This window comes from Lycium barbarum, chromosome 9 (assembly GCF_019175385.1).
Source record: "Lycium barbarum isolate Lr01 chromosome 9, ASM1917538v2, whole genome shotgun sequence".
Taxonomy (NCBI): domain Eukaryota; kingdom Viridiplantae; phylum Streptophyta; class Magnoliopsida; order Solanales; family Solanaceae; genus Lycium; species Lycium barbarum.
Window position 1 is genome coordinate 26803244 of NC_083345.1, and position 19685 is coordinate 26822928.

Genomic DNA, 19685 nt, shown 5'->3' on the forward strand with positions numbered 1-19685 from the left:
GATCTCCCAGATTAGTTATAAATTACAAACCTTTAAATAAGGTACTACAATGGATTAGGTACCCGATACCTAATAAAAGAGATTTATTAAAAAGAACTTACAAACAAACATCTATAGTAAGTTTGATATGAAATTAGGATTTTGGCAAATACAAGTTGCTGAAAAAGATAAATACAAAACTGCATTCAATGTCCCTTTTGGGCAATATGAATGGAATGTTATGCCTTTTGGGTTAAAAAATGCCCCGTCTGAATTTCAGAATAATATTTTTAATCCCTATAGCAATATGTCTATTGTCTATATAGATGATGTATTAATATTTTCTGAAGACATAGACTCTCACTTTAAACATCTGAATATTTTCTTTAAGATTGTCAGACATAATGGTTTAGTGGTAAGTGCTAAAAAGATTAAATTGTTTCAAACAACAATTAGATTTTTAAGACACGACTTATACCAAGGTACTTATAAACCCATAGAATTCTCTTCTAAATTTCCAGATGAAATTCCTGACAAAACCCAATTACAAAGGTTTTTAGGAAGTCTTAATTATGTTGCAGACTTTATCCCTAATATTAGAAAAATCTGTGAACCTCTTTACAAACGTCTTAGGAAGAACCCAGTCCCATGGAGTCTAAAACAAACAGAATCAGTTAGGAAAATCAAGACTGTTGTCAAAAGACTTCCATGTCTAGGTATTCCAAACTCAGATGCTTTCATGATAGTAGAAACCGATGCTTCTAACGAAGCATACGGTGGAATATTTAAACAAAGAACTTCCCAGAGTCTATAGAACAACTGGTTTGTTTCACGTCAGGGATCTGGAATCCTGCACAAAAGAATTATAGTACTGTTAAAAAAGAAATTTTATCTATAGTACTATGTATTACAAAATTCCAAGATGATTTGATAAATAAGAATTTTTTTTTATTAAGAATTGATTGCAAATCAGCAAAAGAGATTTTACAAAAAAGATGTTAAAAATCTTGTTTCTAAACAAATTTTTGCCAGATGGCAAGCCTTACTATCAAGTTTTGATTTTGAAATCGAATTTATAAAAAGAGATTTAAACTCTTTACCAAATTTTCTTACAAGGGAATTTTTACAGGGTAACCATGAGGCCAGGAGCCCCAACCTCCCCTTTCCAGAAAAACCTGATAAAAAGCCAAATGATAACAGGTATTCAGCCTTAGCTGAATTCCCAAACTTAACCAGGCCCATGAGGCCCACATTTCCAATCCAAAACAAAAAATTAACCATTCTTGGTTCTATTCCCCAAACAGAACCATCATCACCATTCCAAAGGATGCAACAACCCTCTACCAGCTCAGCAACAGGTAAAGGAAAAATCCAAACCAGTGATTGCTATGAAATGAAGAACCCAAAGTCTTTTGCTCAAGCAGTTGACCCCAACACTCCCTCAAAGAAGGAAGATAAACAGCAGGCAACTCCTGAAGAGTTCAAACTTGTTAACAAAGCCATGCTTCCTGTTATGGCATTAGATAAACATTATTCAGACTGGAAGGTTGAAGATTTACTCAAACCTTGCTATACCAATTTTGACTATATTGAAACCAACGATCCTATCAAGACTAGGAGATGTTGCGAATTTATCCTGACAGACACGGGATCAATAACAATTGAACATACTTTGAGCAATAAGTACGGCCAAGACGGTATTGCATATTCAAAGTTCACTATAAACAAGCTTATTAGTCCTTTTGATTGGAAAGTGGATCATCTACATACTCCAATCGTATTATCAAAACAACATAGGCCTCGGACCTATAATTACTATGATTATGAATGGGCATGGTACAATTTTCTGTATGTACGACCCATTTCTCACACATGGTTCGTAAAATACAGCGAACAAATGTCTAAGTCAATAATCCCTAGATGGTTCTACACCCGGTGGGAAAGATTTGGAGGCAATGAGGCAACAATGCCTAAAAGCTTCAAAATCCATTACGAAAGATTCCAGAAGGAACAAGAGATTTCCACCTTACCGGATCATATTAAATTATGTCAATATTACATAAGAAAAAGAATTTCTTACATCATCAGTTGGTCTTTTGACATAGCTGAAATATCAAGAATTAAATATTTAGTCAAAACCATTAAAATCAAAGGATGGACACCGGAGTCTAAAAATTTGAAAATTAAGAATCCAAAGCCATCTAGCAGCAGGACAGGATCAACCGAATCCAAGGCAGAATTAAAAAAGAAGCTCCTAGAAGCTCTGAGCAATATTGATGATACCGACCCAGCAAATGTCCAAGAACTACTGGATACGACATCTTCATCAACAGAAGATAATGGAGACATGATGGACCCACAAAGAATGACCCAAGCATATCTTCATTATCAAGAATCAGGATAAAAGGTATTTACCCCTTCGGAAAAGAAAGAGGTAAAAGCAGATGGCCGACAACTTTACAAAAGTAGCCGTCCAAACTTTACAAAAGAGAAGTGGCAAAGAACTTTACAAAAGCAATCGCCCAACTTTCAAAAGCAAAAGCAGAAGGGATCTTTAAAGATAGCCGTCCACTTGTAATCATCCAAGAGATGTTAATTATTTTCGAGGTCTATATAAGACTCTCAAGTTGTAATTAGGAAGGCATTCGAAAATCACCCCCGACTTCGAAATAGCCTTTTCCCCTTCCTTCTCTGTAAAATTCCATGTGTGCTTTCAATGTTTGAATAAAAAGTCTTCAACTTTTGTAAATACTTTCTTTTAAATTCCGCAATTATTTTACTTACTATTTTAGTCGTAAGTATACCTCACCACCCACGTAGCTCTAGTCATCACCACCACACACCCCTACCCCCACCCCCCACCTTCCATAGTATTTGTCTAATTTATATACAAATGCTTTTAGGTTAATATTTTTTGCTTACACAAGAAAATAAGTAAAAAACCCACTTAAATTCTTGAAAAACATTTTTCATGGAGAACATTATCCTTCTTACCAAACACACCCCAAGAGCCTGATTATCAATTTCCTTTTCAGTGTTATGATTTTTTAGGGTTTATGCATCCATGCCAACAGTTGCTCTTTCACAGTCCCATCCCCTCCACCTAAAACTAGTGTCTCAACCGGAAATATCCTAAAAAGATTGACCAAAAAGAGAATTTGGCGTGTACAAGCAGAATGCAGCTTCTTCAAACCAGACTTTCTTTCATCAGGGGGAGAAATGCTGAAGATACCACATAAAATTTACCTCTGATCAAAAGTTCACAGAGCCAAGCACTTTTTATTGATAAAGGGAATGTAATCCCTGTCAATAGTTTTTATCAATGAAAATTACATGATTAGGCTTTAGCCTCAGATCACTATGTAACAAAAAGTGGGAAAATAAGATGGCCTAGAGTAACAACAAAGATAGTACAAGACAAGTTTTTAACTACTATACAAGCACAGCACAGTGTTGCTTTGAGATCCTTCTCTTTCTCTTTGCATCATCAAATGGCTGCACATACATAAAAATATTAATTTATACAGGAATAGTGTGAAAGGCAATTTCTAGACAATTCAAAACAGAAATGGGTAGAACCCAGACAAATGTCTTAGATACCTAAATGAAAAATCACACGACTTTTAGTTGTGTTATCAGCTTGTAGAGATGCAAGCTTTTTGGTGTTACCTGGGGGCTGTATAAATGAGGAACTTTGATCCTTTTTGAGCCATCAGGAAGATGTTTGCTTGGAAAATGATTGTCGCCAGCCATAAAATCACCACAAACCTGCATGGAACACAGAAGGGAGTCGGACTTAAAACCATTTTCAGAGAGCAGTATAGGCTAACAGAAGAAAACTGAACACGAAGTGAACTGGGTGATTCAAATGTTCCTACTGCCATGGAAAGTTCCCCTATGGGGGCAGAAGGATATGAGTAGTAAGCATTTAGTTTTAAAAATCTCTTTTTACACTACCCTACCCAGGGCAAAAGGATATGAGTTTAACTTGTCAGCTTTACTTGAACCTTACATGTACCAACAGAGAGAGCAAGAAGCTTTAATTAAGTGAATATCCAAGGTAATACCAAGGAAGTTTGTTTCTTTATACAGCAGGAGCAAAACAAGATTGTAAAGGTATGATCGGATGCCCAAAAACGTGCAAATAATTGCTCTCCCAATCTTACAGATGCCTCAAGTCTATGAAAGCACACAAGAGTCTAACCAGTCCTAACTGGCGGAACATGGAATAGATGGTCATCTGGCCAGAAAGATGATGCACAACAGAAAACAAAGTCTAAAAGCAGGAGACATCTGCTGGTTTACCTGATTCTGAAGAGTTTCAACCAAAGCGTCTTGGCAACCTGATGCGTGTACACTTTCTAGATTGGGGCACTGAAGTAGCAATCTTTCTGTAGTCAAGTATAAAATTTGTGGTTAGATAAAGAACGAAGAGCCTCAATTCCAACAGGCTAATAACCTAAATGAGGGACATGAAAGTGCAGACCTGGATTCAAATTCATACAAAAGTTCAGGTTCAAATCATTAAGCTCTGGGCAACTTAGATATAAGGCCTGCATGAAGATTCCCATCAGCGACAGTGCAATGACATGAAGAATACATATATCTTATAGACTGATTATTCTTACATCTAAGCCAGAGCAACCCCATAAGCTGAGTTTCTTCAAGCGGCTGTGCTTAATAATCAGTTTCTGGTATATAAGGTGTAATTTACTACTCGGTGTTCTTTGTAACTCGCCATTATCATTTTCCTGAGTTGTTGGACTGTCTAGATCTGAATCACATATGCTCATTCCACAGTCCATTAGCTCTAGATTAGGCAACTGAGCTGCAGCAAATTGTATGCCACCTAAAAATTAATCCAACAATAAAGAAAAATAAATTAGTAAGCACGCCACAAATTGTGATGAGTTGGATTTCAAGGAAGCGGATTTAAGTATTACTTGAAGTGATATTTAGACAAAGCGCAAGGAGAAGTTTCGACAATGTCTCTGCAAATACGTTGCATATCATTCCAATGCCACTGTCACTGATACTAGACCTGTAACAAGAGAAATATGTTGACATTAGATATGCAGGCCACTGAAGGCATCACAGTGACATAAGCTAAATGTCATTGTAAATTAACTTTCCAGGATCTACAGAAGCATATTAGCTTCCTTCTCAACAATCAAACTTAGTTCAATTGCTACCGGTTACAACATACCTGCTTAAGCATTTGTTTGTTTTACTATATGGTTGTTGGTTTGTTTTATAGGATATACAGGCATCCCAAGGAAAAGAAAATAAAACGGGAAGAAAAGAAAGCAACCATCACGCTAATTAGATAAATACAGAATTTGTTTATTATAATCTAAAACTCCGCCATTTGCCATCCCAACAATATGGAGGAACTAAAGAAGACATCAGAAAGTGAAACTTACCCACTCAAATCAAGAAACTCAAGCCTCGAGTAGCTCGAAGCAATAGCAGCAACAGATGCATCAGTTATTTCCGACTCCAGTACAAGGGAAAGCGTTCATCCCCTGAAATTCAAAGCAGTAACAAATAAGCTTCGTGGAGGGATATTCAAGGTATCTTTAAAAAAAGAAAGATTAGTCAAAGAAAAACGTAAGAGTCAAAATCAAAGAACATTACAAACCTTAGATTTGCTGCTGTTAGAGAAAGCACAACAGCATGTGTAAGCCGAACTGAAGCAACATGAATGTTCTGTAGTCTTGCGCAGCTCCTTCCAAGACCACCCACCATAGCAGTAAGATCAGTGCTGTCATTCTCTTGGCGAGAAAAATCCAGGCAAATCTCCTTCAAATTGGGGCAGTTGAAGACCTAAGCAAGTGGAAACATGTCAGATGAAGGTTTGTACTGCGGAAAATGGACTAAGCGCATATATTTAGAGGCTTAATGCCATAACATCAACAGACAGTTTACCATCTTAGAGTGACAAAAGAGATCAGAAAGGCAAATACTAGAAAGGCTGGTTGAAGAAAGAGTAAATCCCCCAAGATTTGAGCACCCTTCCATCTTAAGATTGGTAAGACACCTTTTATCAGCTACAAAACGACCTAATTCGTCCCTACATAAGACACACGGGTTTTCATAAGATACAATTAGATCACATTGACATTGATAATATTACAAAATCATTCCTGAATATAAAAGATAGGCTCATCCCCTACAATTCTATTAAGGGTTCTTCTAGAAGATGTCTAATTATTCAACAATAACAAAGTTCCAATTGGAGACCAAATAAAAGATTAACAGCATCACAATGTCTGCCAAAGAAGGACGGATCAAAATGTGTCAATGCGCAAAAGCTATCATAGACAGATGAGATTCATTATTCTCTCATAAATGGTATTTAGTTAGGCTAATAAAATACATACAATTTTTATATGGTATCAAATGTGAGGTATTAATATGAAGATGCAATAATACAAGAATAGATAAGATTAAAAAACCATCATGTTAACAGAAGATTCAAGTAGCATACATAGAGGTTAATATAAGAGAAAGTAAATTGAGATGTATCCATATGTGTGAAACTATGAACGTGTTAAAGACAGACATAAAATCATAACGAAAAGAAGTTCAAAAGAACTATAATCTCTTGAAACTCATGCAAACTAAGCAACGCACAAAAGAGTAGAAGATACTTATAGGCAATATCAACTAGATTGAATTAAGAGTTAGTGATGTTAGTACACTTAAGAGTAGAAGATACTTATAGGCAATATCAACTAGATTGAATTAAGACTTAGTCATGTTAGTACAATTACTTAAGTCCTATGTTCACATTCTATCCTGTTAGATATTAGTATTCCAATCAAATATGCAAAAGAACACGTTAAAAAATCTATGTTATTAAATATTAGATAATATAGCGCATATACTGCATATGAGATATTAGACACAGTCCGACTAAACAAAACTGTTACTAGATTGCGTTGTGATAACAAAACAACATAAAAAAGTCAACTTGGCTAGAAAAGTTAATATGGATACATAGCAGAAGATAAAAATGCACAATTTAAGAAAAAAGATTGTGCAAACCAGATATCCAAAGCATACCCTGTGATCCGATTGACTGAGGTATCGGAAGTGAGAATCTCCAGTGAATCCAGATTAGGACAGGAAAATGCAATGCAGGCCAACATTGTTGCATCCACATCACTAAAACATCAAAAACAAGTTAATTAACCATCAGACCACAAAAAAAAAAAAAATCACAGGTGGACCTCCAATTACCATCTACAACAGCATCTGATTTAGCTTAACTCTACAATCAGTATACCTCAGAAATGGGGTTGATTTCTTAGATAGTCACTCAACCAATAGCTATTATCTCAAAAAGTCACCCTTCTTAATTCCAGCTTTTTTTAACAAAGAAAGCAACTTTGTGAGATAATAACTACTTATTAGTTGAGAGACCATTTGAGAAATCAACTCCTCAGAAATGTTAACACTCTACTAATTAGTCTTTGGCATTCTCTTAGCATAATTACCATATTTTGATTATCTTGATTGGTCTTAAATAAAGCTATCGTTTTGTTCCTTAAGAAACCGGATCCAGTTAATACACGTTTAGATCCATTTATTAAAAAACTAACCTTTTCATTGTAAGAGAAAGCTTAACAAGTCTAGGACATTTCTTCAAGACTGATCCAACAACTCCAATCTGAGTTTTCAAAGGAACCCCAAGTCTAAGTTCCTGAGCAGACTTCCAAATCCTTGTACAAACATCTCTCCAACCCTTACAAACCTTCGCCGATGAAAGCAACTCTGATGGTGGCAATCTCTTAAGCACTTCCCACAAACAATTCCCCGGTAACTTCCCGGACCCACCTAAATCCAATAAATCCACGTCATCATCATCAACATCAGATCCAGGTGATTCATCGCTAACACCAATGTCGTCGTCATCAAAAGAAAGCGCTCGCCTGAGCTGAGGAACTACTGGCTGACGCGGCGGCTGAGGACGAATAACGGATAACGGAGAAGGGGAAACAATGGATTTAGCATCACTGAGTGTGGGAGTAGGAACTACTACTTCAGTAGTAGGATTATTACTATTGCAAATATGGCCTTTTTTCGGAAGACCACATCTGGCACAGTTATGGCCACCGCGTTTTTTGCCGCGCTTGGGGATGAAGTCATAGGAGATAGGGGTACATGGGTGTGATTGGCGGCCTTCCATTTTGGATTTGAGAGTGAATTAAAGGGGTAAAAGTGAAGTCAATGTGATGAAAGTGTGGTAAGAGTGGCTAACAAATAAAGAGCTGTAGGCGCGGGAGTTTTGGCGCTAATCTCTTTGAATTTTTATTATAATGGGGTGGAGCGCTCGAAGGAGTATCATGTGCCTCACTTACCTGGCTCAAATAGTATAATTACTATCTTTGTTTTAATTTGTTTGTCTTAGTTATTATTTATATAATTAAAAAAAAAAATTATCTTAAATTTTTTAAAATAATATATAATATTTTAAATTGTTAATTATTATGATTATATAATTTCTAAACATGATTTTTTTTTTTAAATCTACACACCAACCATTAGTTAATTTGACATTTGTACTCCAAATCAAGTCAACAAAATTGAAACAAAGAGAACAGTAAATTTTCTTTTTCTACACAAACTTAGGGAAGTGTAGGAAAAAGGGCCATTCACATTTGAATTTGTGACTTCTTTGTTATGGAATACCCTCAAATGACGAAAGTTTAACATCAGTAATGTCACGTGTTTCGCAATTAAAAATTAAATCTTTTAAATAAAAGACAAATTTGAATATTTCACATTGTTTAGGGATAAATTTGAACCTTCGCATAGTTAAGGGGCGAATTTAACCCTTCCCACTAATCTTGAGTTTTTGATATTCTTATGGGAAAAAAACAAACCTATACTATCATTTCATTTCTTGTGAGTTTCACACCTTAATTATCTATTGTTCTCTTTAGCTATCCAGGTTTTCACTCCCTTTGTGTTAAAACACAACTCGATGATTAGTTGGCCAAATATTTGAAATCACTGGACAATAGGCGCTTGGGGGTGTGCAAAAACCTGTTTAATCGATAAATCAAATCATTAAAACATTATTGGTTTAGCAGTTTCGGGTTATTGGGTTAACGGTTTGTAAAAAAAAAAATTGTGTTATCAATTCGATTTTCGGTTTGAAGGATTTAGTAAATGGTTAAACCGATACCCCAATAAATGCATATTAAAATTATATTTTTGTCCCTAATTATATAATAGTGGCTTTAACTTTTATTTTTTAAATACAAATCCTATTTCTAAATTCTTATCGCAGGCACGCTTATTCTCTCAATTCGTTTATCGTTTGTACTTTCACTGTTTATAATGCATTAAACAAATTGAAAGTTCATTAGCATTTGATGATTTGCTGCTTGATTACCCCAACAAACGTATATTAAAATTATCTTTTTATCCCCAATTATATAATAGTGGCTTTAAATTTTATTTTTTAGATATAAATTCTATTTCTAAATTCTTACCGCAGGCATGCTTATTCTCTCAATTCGTTTATCATTTGTACTTTCACTGTTTATAATGCATTAAACAAATTGAATTTCATTATCATTTGATGATTTGCTTCTTGATTGCTACAATGCATTTTAATTTTTATTTTGTAATTTGTGTAGACCTTGATGTACGAAGGCAATGTGTAAATGTGAACAAATTAAAACAAGAGAAACCAAAAAAATTAGCAGATCATCTTCTTATCGGTTAAATTGAAAATTAAACTGTTAAGGACCAAAAACCAATAAATCAAAAATAAAAAATCGATAATGAATATTTTATCAATTTAGTTATTAATTTAGCATATTTACAAATCGAAACCAATAAACCGTACCGACCGATAGGCACCCCTAAAGGCACGTGGTGGCTTTAAAAGTCCACAAAAATAGTAGAATTAAACTCTTGAGATTTAAAAAGTAAGCAAGTCAATCCTATACAAGTGAGAAAAATAGGAAAGAAAATAAATAAAAAGACTATTATGAGTTATGACGAAGACAAATGCTTTTTAGGTGATTTTTTTTTTTTTGGAAAAAAACAAAGATAGAAACACATTAATTTGACCCATTTAAGAAACAAATTCAAATATCAATTATCTTATTCCCCCACACACAGTAGCACATGACGCTCCTTCAGCACTCCGCCCATTAAAATTAAAATTAAAATCCAAATAGACAGGCGCGCCAAATTGCGCCAAAAATGATAAAAACTCCCGCGCCTACAGCTCTTTATTTCTTAGCCACTCTTACCACACTTTCATCACATTGACTTCACTTTTACCCTTTAATTCACTCCCAAATCCAAAATGGAAGGCCGCCAATCCCACCCATGTACCCCTATCTCCGATGACTTCATTCCCAAGCGCGGCAAAAAACGCGGTGGCTATAACTGTGGCAGATGTGGTCTTCCAAAAAAAGGCCATATTTGCAATAATAATAATAATCCTACTACTGAACTAGTAGTTCCTACTCCCACACTCAGTGATGCTAAATCCATTGTTTCCCCTTCTCCGTTATCCGTTATTCGTACTCAGCCGCCACGTCAGCCAGTAGTTCCTCAGCTCAGGCGAGCGCTTTCTTTTGATGACGACGACATTGGTGTTAGCGATGAATCACCTGGATCTGATGTTGATGATGATGATGACGTGGATTTATTGGATTTAGGTGGGTCCGGGAAGTTGCCAGGGAATTGTTTATGGGAAGTGCTTAAGAGATTGCCACCATCAGAGTTGCTTTCATCGGCGAAGGTTTGTAAGGGTTGGAGAGATGTTTGTACAAGGATTTGGAAGTCTGCTCAGGAACTTAGACTTGGGGTTCCTTTGAAAACTCAGATTGGAGTTGTTGGATCAGTCTTGAAGAAATGTCCTAGACTTGTTAAGCTTTCTCTTACAATGAAAAGGTTAGTTTTTTTAATAAATGGATCTAAACATTTATTAACTGGATCCGTTTTCTTTAGGAACAAAACGATAGCTTTATTTAAGACCAATCAAGATAATCAAAATGTGGTAATTTTGCTAAGAGAATGCCGAAGACCAATTAGTAGGATGTTAACATTTATGAGGAGTTGATTTCTCAAATGGTCACTCATCTAATAATTATTATCTCATAAAGTTGCTTTCTTTGTTAAGATTGGAATCAAGAAGAAGGGTGACTTTCTAAGATAATAGCTATTAGTTGAGTGACCATCTGCCAAATCAACCTCACTTTTTAGGTATACTTTGTGGAGTTAAGTTAAATGAGATGCTGTTTTATGAGCTTGTAATTACCCCCTCAGCACTTCCAGGTGCTGCTTTTGGATATGAATACAAGATGCTACCTTTATAAAAAAAAAAAAAAAGAGATGCTGTTTTAGATGGTAATTGGAGGTCCACCTATGATTTTTTATTTTTATTTTTTGGGTTTTCTTGTGGTGTGATGGTTAATTAACTTGGTTTTGGTGTTTCAGTGATGTGGATGCAACAATGTTGGCCTGCATTGCATTTTCCTGCCCTAATCTGGATTCACTAGAGATCCTCACTTCCGATACATCAGTCAATCGAATTACAGGGTATGCTTTGGATCTCTACTTTGCACAGTCTTTTTTCTTAAATTGTGCATTCTTTGCTAGCCAAGTTGACTTTTTTTATGATGTTTTTGTTATCGCAATGCAATCTAGTAACAGTTTTGTTTAGTCGAATTGTGTCTAATATCTCATATGCAGTATATATGCTATATGTATGTGTCAATGCAGAAGCAGAATATCCCTGGTTATCTTTGGATCTTGTTCTCTTTAGCTAGCAGTATTGTTATAGATTTTAGCTAACTTAGTCATTCATGTTCAGCTGCATTGAATGCGAAGAACTTATGTTTGGGAAGTCAGTGATTATGCCACTTCACGTTCTAACAACAGCAATACTTACACATTAATTCTAAATTAATTATAGTTACACTGTATGAATATCCATTCTCAATATGCTTCATTTAGATTTGTTTCTATCTAATATTTAATGTTATGTTTTCTAAAATTGAGTTCTTTGCATAATTATCAGCATACTAATAACAACATTAAATGACTTCTAGTGAACATAGTACTTGAAGTAAGTGTATTAACATGACTAAGATTAACATCAGCCCTTACTCATCACCGTTGTAATGCTGTTAATCTCAGAATTGGTGTCCAAATTGGAACTGATATTTTTACATAATTAGACATCTTCTGGAGGATCCCTGGTAGAATTGCAGGAGCTGGCATATTTTCATATTTAGCATTGTTCTTGTCATACTTTCAAAATCAATATGATCTAATGGTATCTTATTAAACCCATGTGTCTTATATAGGGATGAATTAGGTCGTTTCGTTGCTGATAAAAGGTGTCTTACCAATCTTAAGATGGAAGGCTGCTCAAATCTCGGGGGCTTTACTCTTTCTTCAACCAGCCTTTTCACTCTTTGCCTTTCGGGTCTCTTTTGTCACTCTAAGATGGTAAACTGTCTGATGTTATAGCATTAAACCTATAGCTATCTGTGCTTAGTCCATTTTCTGCGGTACAAATGTTCATCTGACATGTTTCCACTTGCTTAGGTCTTCAACTGCCCCAATTTGAAGGAAATTTCCCTAGATTTTTCTCGCCAAGAAAATGACAGCACTGATCTTACTGCTATGGTGGATGGTCTTGGAAGGTACTGCCCAAGACTTCAGAACTTTCATGTCGCTTCAGTTCGGCTTACACATGCTGTTGTGCTTGCTCTAACAGCAGCAAACTTAAGGTTTGTAATGTTCTTTGATTTTGGTTCTTACATAGTTTCCTTGACAAATTTGTCATTTATGAAGATACCTTGAATATCCCTTCATGAAGCTTATTGTTTCTGTTTTACTGCTTTGAATTTCAGGAGATTAAGAATGCTTTCCCTTGTACTAGGGTCAGAAATAACTGATGCATCTGTTGCCGCTATAGCGTCAAGCTACTCAAGCCTTGAGTTACTTGATTTGAGTGGGTAAGTTTCACTTCCTGAAGTCTTCTTTGGTTCCTCCATATTGTCGGGGATGACAAATAATGAAGTGTTAGGTTATAGATAAACAAATTCTGTATTTATCTAATTAGTATAGTAGTTTCGTTCTTCCAGTTTGATTTTCTTTTTCTTGGGATGTCTGTATATCCTCTAAAACAAACGAACAGCCATAAAGGAAAACCAACCAATGCTTAAGCAGGTATATTGAAGGCTGCTTGTAGAAACAAACGTTGTGATAGCAATTGCACTAAGTTTGATGGCTGAGGAGCCTAATCTGCTTGTGTAGATCTTGGAAAGTTAATTTAGAACGACATTTAGCTGATGTCACTGTGACGCCTTTAATGGGCATGGGCATGCACCTGCATATCTGATGTGAACTATTTCTCTTGTTACAGGTCTAGTATTAGTGACAGTGGCATTGGGATGATATGCAATGTATTTCCGGAATCATTGTCGAAACTTCTCCTTGCTCTTTGTCCAAACATCACTTCGAGTAATACTTCTTAAATCTGCTTCTTTGACATCCAATTCAGCACAATTTGTGGCATGCTCACTAATTTACCTTTCTTTCTTGATGGATTATCTTATAGGTGGCATACAATTTGCTGCAGCTCAGTTGCCTAATCTAGAGCTATTGGACTGTGGAATGAGCATATGCAATCCAGATCTAGACAGTCCAACAACTCAGGAAAATGATAATGGCGAGTTACAAAGAACACCGAGTAGTAAATTACACCTTATATATCAGAAACTGATTATTAAGCACAGCTGCTTGAAGAAATTCAGCTTATGGGGTTGCTCTGGCTTAGATGTAAGAATAATCAGTCTAGATATAAGGATTATTCACGTCATTGTTGCTGTCGCTGATTGAAATCTTCATGCAGGCATTATATCTAAATTGCCCAGAGCTTAATGATTTGAACCTGAACTCTTGTATGAATTTGAATCCAGGTCTGCACTTTCATGTCCCTCATTTAGGCTGTGAGCGCTTTTGGAATTGAGACTCTTCTTTCTTTATCTAAACCATAAATTTTATACTTGACTACAGAAAGATTGCTACTTCAGTGCCCCAATCTGGAAAGTGTACATGCATCTGGTTGCCAAGACATGTTGGTTGAAACTCTTCAGAACCAGGTAAACCAGCAGATCTCTCCTGCCTTTAGACTTTGTTTTCAGTTCTGCATCATCTTTTTGGCCAGATGACCATTTTTTTCATGTTGTGCCGGTTAGTACTGGTTAGATTCTTGTGTGGATACCATAGACTTGAGGCATCTGTAAGATTGATGGAGCAATTATATGCACTTCTTTGGGCAATCCGATTGTACCTTTGTAATGTTGTCTCACTCCTCCTGTATAAAGAACCAAACATCCTTAGCCTTGAAGATTCACTTAATTAAAGCTTCCTGCTCTTCTCTGTTGGTACAGGCAAGGTTAAAAGATAAAACTGATAAGTTCTACCCATATCCTTTTGCCCTGAGGTAGGGAGAGTAGAAGATTTTCCATCGCAGTAGGAGCATTTGAATCACTGCAGTTCACTTTGTGATCAGTTTGCATCTGTTATGCCTATACTGCTCTCCGATAATGAGTTTAAGTCTGACACCCTTTTGTATTCCATGCAGGTTTGTGGTGATTTTATGGCTGGAGACAATCATTTTCCTTACAAACGTCTTCCAGACGGCTCAAAAAGGATCAGAGTTCCTCATTTATACAGCCCCCAGGTAATACCAAAATGCTTGCATCACTACAATCTCTGATCATAGAACTTTTTATGTTCATTTAGCATTTGTTTGGGTTCTATCCATTTCCGTTTTGGATTGTCTAGAAATTGCATTTCACACTATTCCTATATAAACAAATACTTCATGTATGTGCAGCCTTTTGATGATCCGAAGAGAAAGAGAAGGATTTCAAAGAAACGCTGCACGGTGCTTGTTTATTAGTCAAAACACTCACTCGTACTCGCTTTGTTGTAACTCTAGGCCATCATATTTGTCCCATTCTTTGTTATATAGTGATCTGAGGCTAAAGCCTAATCATGTAATTTTCATTGATAGAACTATTCTCAATGTCAATAGAGGGATTATTCCCTTTATCAATAAAAAGTGTTTGGCTCCGTGAACTTTGAAAGTGCAAGAGTAGGGTTGGGGTTGAATTGTAACTTTTTTGCTCAGACAGTTGACTACCTAAGAACACTAGTCGACTATAAAGTAACGCAGTAATAAAAGTTCAGAATATAAATGACACAGATATTTTATACTGGTTTAGATTCAATGTGAATTCTAGTCCAGTACCTTTGGGTTGCAAGGGTGTTCTCTGCAGCTCTTTGTAAATGGTTTGGTACAATGGTTTGTTTGAATGGAGCTCTTATGTCTACACTCAAACACTTGTAATCTTTTTGATACAATGCCTCACAAACTATACTATATCTCTCTTTTCTTTTTTGTTTACACTATATCACTCAAGAATATAATGTTTGTGAAAAGTAAAGTAGAGAGCTTGAGAGTATGCGACGAATGTATATTTTTCTTTGTTTCTAGATTCTTGAATATATAGTCTTCAAATCAACTAGCCGTTAGACTCTTTTTCAGCAAAGATGTCAACCCAAGAGAATTGATCCTTGTAAATTAGGAATATTGAGGATCCTAATTTCCAAGAATAAAGCAAGAGCTCATTAAGTCTTGTAACGTTGCTTTCCTTCTGTGGTATCACCCTAGTTGGCAAATACTTGTTTCTTTGTGTGTCATTGATAGGTAATAAATGTTGTACAGCTGCCTTCCTTATGCGTCATTTGCCTTGTTGGAGTAGTACTTGTTTCCTTATATAGCATATTTGATTTAATGCTTGAATTTCCATGATTGTGCTGATTTGATTGATTGAGTAAAGTTTGATTCTTGTTCTAAAAGTACGTAGTAGCTTATTTTCTTTATGCCTTGAATTACTTTCCTTATGCAGCCGACTTGGGCTTGTACTCCTATCCAGCCGATTGAACTCTTTTTATCCATTGGGCTTGTCTGTCCAATGCGTTTGGTTGATCATTTGAGTATAGTACCTACACAACAATTTGTCATCATTAAAATCATAACACTAACAATCTCTCCCTTTTTGATGATGACAAAAAAAATACTCAAAGTGAATGTAAGTGTAGTCAACTTCCCTGTTTAACTTGTTGATTTCATTCCATGAATAATGCTCCCCCTGAATAGTTGAGTAGTGGACTTCTCCCCCTGAATAGTTGACTCATCCAGATTGGACTTTTTCTCCCCCTTTGGCATCAATCAAAAAGAGAAACACACAGCAAACCCAAAATAATAACAACACACAGAATGGAGTTATAAGAGGGTTAGATCATATGGCTGAGCAAACAACCACAAATTATAGTCTAGTTCTAGTAAGGATAAAAAAACAAAAAGAATATAGTCAAGATGGACTTATGTCCAAAACCAAAAGATTGTCTTAAACAAACAGGGCATAAAATAACTAATCCTGCTCCCCTTCAGATTGCTGCTCCTGCTGCTGCTGAGCAAAGGGCCGAAGGAAGTACGCTAAGGTGTTAACCATAGCATCCTTCATGGCATCCAGAGTTGCAGTCAACTTAGCAGGAAGACCATCAACACTACCTTGCAGTTTGGTAGCCAACTTACCTGCTTCCCTTAAGCCACCATCAATCTTTAGACGCAGTCGAGCAACATCAGCACTTGCTTCTTTAGAGACATCCCTGACTTTTTCCATATGAAAATGAGTGGACACAAAGAGATCTTTGAGGGAGTCAAGTTTGTCATCAAGGACTGAGAGCTAAGTAAGAATATCAGAAGAGTGATCAGATGGGAGGCTCGAGGAGGAAGGTTTGGATTGTTGGAAAACTGAAGGACAGGGGTTTTCAGGTTCCCTATCCACATCCTTTTTGAGAACCCACGCATCATCCATACAGACATATCCCATACTGACAAATGCTCTAGAGTCATAACATTGTTTAATAAAGATAGGAGGGTGGTCATCAAGATTGACATGATGGGCTTCCATAATGCGAGTAATAAGCATACCATAGGGAGAATTAGTAGGATCAGAAGCAGATTCTAACATGTGGTTCATGACTAGGGAGGAGAGGTGAAGCTTATGTATTTTAACCAGACAATAAGTAAGGAGAGTATCACGCTGGGAAAGGGTCGACAAAGAGCCCACACGAGGCATGATGGTAGTAGCAACAATGTGAGCAAGTACACGGGTTTTAAAAGACAAATTTTTGGGGCCTAAGTGAGGGGGCAGGGAACCAGTTGAGTCAACAGAAATAGACCGCTTAGCCTCTTCATAAGTGACCTCAAAATCAGAAGGCCATGAGTTACGAGATAAAGCAAAAAAAACCATAGCTTTTGATATTAAACATTTCATCAAAGCCAGAGTTGTCAAACAAAATACGAGTGCCAAAAACAAGGGTTTCAAGTTCATCATCCTTTGTAGCTCTAAGATTAGCATAAAACATGCGAATATGATGTTCATAAACTCGAGGAGGTGCATAGGAGAAAAGATTTACCCAATCTTGAGAGTCAAAAAACTTTTGAATATGACAATGCAATGACGAGATGACATCAAAATCCACAATTCGATCATGAGCAAAAGATTTACCTTTAAGGGAGTGAAATAGATCAGAGTTTGGGGTGAACTAGAAGTTTTGACGGTCAAGAAAGGCATTTTCATAATCGAACTTAAATTTCTTGGAAGACTCACCACACGTGTCACGACCCAACCCCGTAGGCCGTGACTGGCGCCCTAATTGGGCACCCTGACGTACTTATTCAATCGCATCACACACAAATAACATATACGGCCATAAATACTATATGTCGTCTCAAACTATATCAAACTGTATCGAACACATTTCAACGCAACCATATGCGGACATATATATAGATATCAAAAAGCCGGCAAGGCTATCAAATATATCAAAAGCCGACAAGGCTAACAGATGTATCAAAAGCTGATAAGGCTAACAGATGGCGCAACGGCCCAAAACATATACAAAGTGCACGCCGACAAGGCTGCCATAACGAATAGGGTCATACAAACACATCTGTACAGAAGTAGGCACACACACCCACAAATACGTCTACAGACCTCTAAACAGACCGACCGAATCATATGGCGGGACAGGGCCCCGCCGTACCCCTGAACGAATATATGCATACATAGCGAACAAAATATATATAAACCAAAAGTGTATGCTCCGAAATGAGAAGAGCACTCCAAACGGCAGAAGAGGGTGTCCTAGACTGGTGGATCACCAAACTGCGCGTCTGTACCTGCGGGCATGAAACGCAGCCCCCGAAGAGAGGGGGTCAGTACGAAATATGTACTGAGTATGCAAAGCAGAATATACGGAAGCAAACCTGAGACATAAACGAAATAGTAGTACAGAGAATAGGTACAAATCCATCGTATCAAAATGTTTACTTTAAAAATATGTAAGTCATGCAGAAGGTACAGAAGAATATGGTCGCCCGCCCGTCGATGGCGCCATAACACAGCATAACACCAGAAAGGTTTCTAACCTCCGAACCCCCGTCACATATCATAACACAGCATAACGCCATACACACCATAACATCATATATAAGTGGAACCCGACCCTCTTTGGCGAGTAGCTCGGTGAACCATAAGCACAACATAACTCCAGAGTATATCAAAGTGAACACGACAACAGAACCGGCCCGGGACTCGGCGAAGAGAAATAACAGAATGCACGAGTAGAGTCGTGAGTAGTCATATGCATAAAATCATTATCATAACCTCAAACATAAGTAAAATGATCATACTTGCAAATTGAAGTAATAGTTATATCAAATTCTTTCGAAAGTTCTCCGAAGTACATAAAAGAACGTCGCGGGACCCACAGACGGGTATTTATCCGAGTCGGGCCCGCCTATGGAAATCATACTCATCATAGGCCATGCAAACTCATACGAAAATATCAAAACAATCCGAGCCTTTATGCGAAAGATATGGCATTCAAAAATTTTGAAATTCTTTAAAGTGAAACCTTTTTATACAAAGTTCGGAAGACGATTATTTCAAAGACGTAATGGTTCATACTTTTATCAAATCATACATAAGAGTGCCGAGGAATATATATAGATCATATCGTGCTCGGATTTCGAATCATAGGATTTTCCTAAAGGTTCGTAATCTAGCCTATCCAAACTAAGACATGCCAAAAGAAGGAAGGTTGGGGCTTTACATACCTCGAACGCACTCCAAGCTAGTCGATCTAACGTTAATCCCAATCTACGCCTCGGGCTCCCCAAGGTCTACAAATATGTCAACGAATATCTCATATTAACCATAGGCACTTAAGCACTTATTTATTCCAAACTAACTCTAAATTCTACAGAAAATTCGGCAGCATTTCCACTGTAAATAGGCCAACCCGAGAATTTATCTCGCTCAAAATCAACAACAACAACCACAATAACCAACCTAGCAACATCGGTAATCAATTGGAAAGGCAAAATAACAATAGTAACTCTCTTTTACATCATTCAACAACTTTCCAAATATTCAATTTAACGGCTTACATTCAAGCCACAATATCGCTCACACATTGAATTATCAACCCGAATCTTTACCAACAATATTCAAAGACATCCCAAACAATTCACAAATTTTTTCCAACAAGCCAATTTTTTTTTTTTTTCTATG

The 19685-nt window shown here is 36.6% G+C and overlaps 1 protein-coding gene and 1 pseudogene across 1 annotated transcript; one reads left to right on the top strand and one right to left on the bottom strand.

The window, feature by feature from the left end:
• Window positions 1-3228: 3228 nt before the first annotated feature.
• On the bottom strand, window positions 3229-8260 carry LOC132611025 (F-box/LRR-repeat protein 17-like; annotated as a pseudogene).
• A 1944-nt stretch (window positions 8261-10204) lies between these two features.
• Window positions 10205-15370, top strand: LOC132610844 (F-box/LRR-repeat protein 17-like). Its single transcript, XM_060325252.1, has 11 exons — window positions 10205-10905; window positions 11452-11553; window positions 12324-12468; window positions 12568-12752; window positions 12876-12980; window positions 13391-13488; window positions 13586-13806; window positions 13880-13946; window positions 14044-14129; window positions 14615-14713; window positions 14870-15370. Exons 1-11 carry the CDS (start codon window positions 10313-10315, stop codon window positions 14933-14935), a joined length of 1767 nt encoding a protein of 588 aa, XP_060181235.1. The 5' UTR covers window positions 10205-10312; the 3' UTR covers window positions 14936-15370.
• The last annotated feature ends 4315 nt before the right edge of the window (window positions 15371-19685 follow it).

Coding starts and splice junctions, on each gene's coding strand:
- LOC132610844 (XM_060325252.1), top strand. CDS start 10,313: ATGGAAGGCCGCCAATCCCACCCATGTACCCCTATCTCCGATGACTTC. Junction 12,753..12,875: donor CTAACAGCAGCAAACTTAAG/GTTTGTAATGTT, acceptor TTTGAATTTCAG/GAGATTAAGAATGCTTTCCC. Junction 12,981..13,390: donor GAGTTACTTGATTTGAGTGG/GTAAGTTTCACT, acceptor CTCTTGTTACAG/GTCTAGTATTAGTGACAGTG.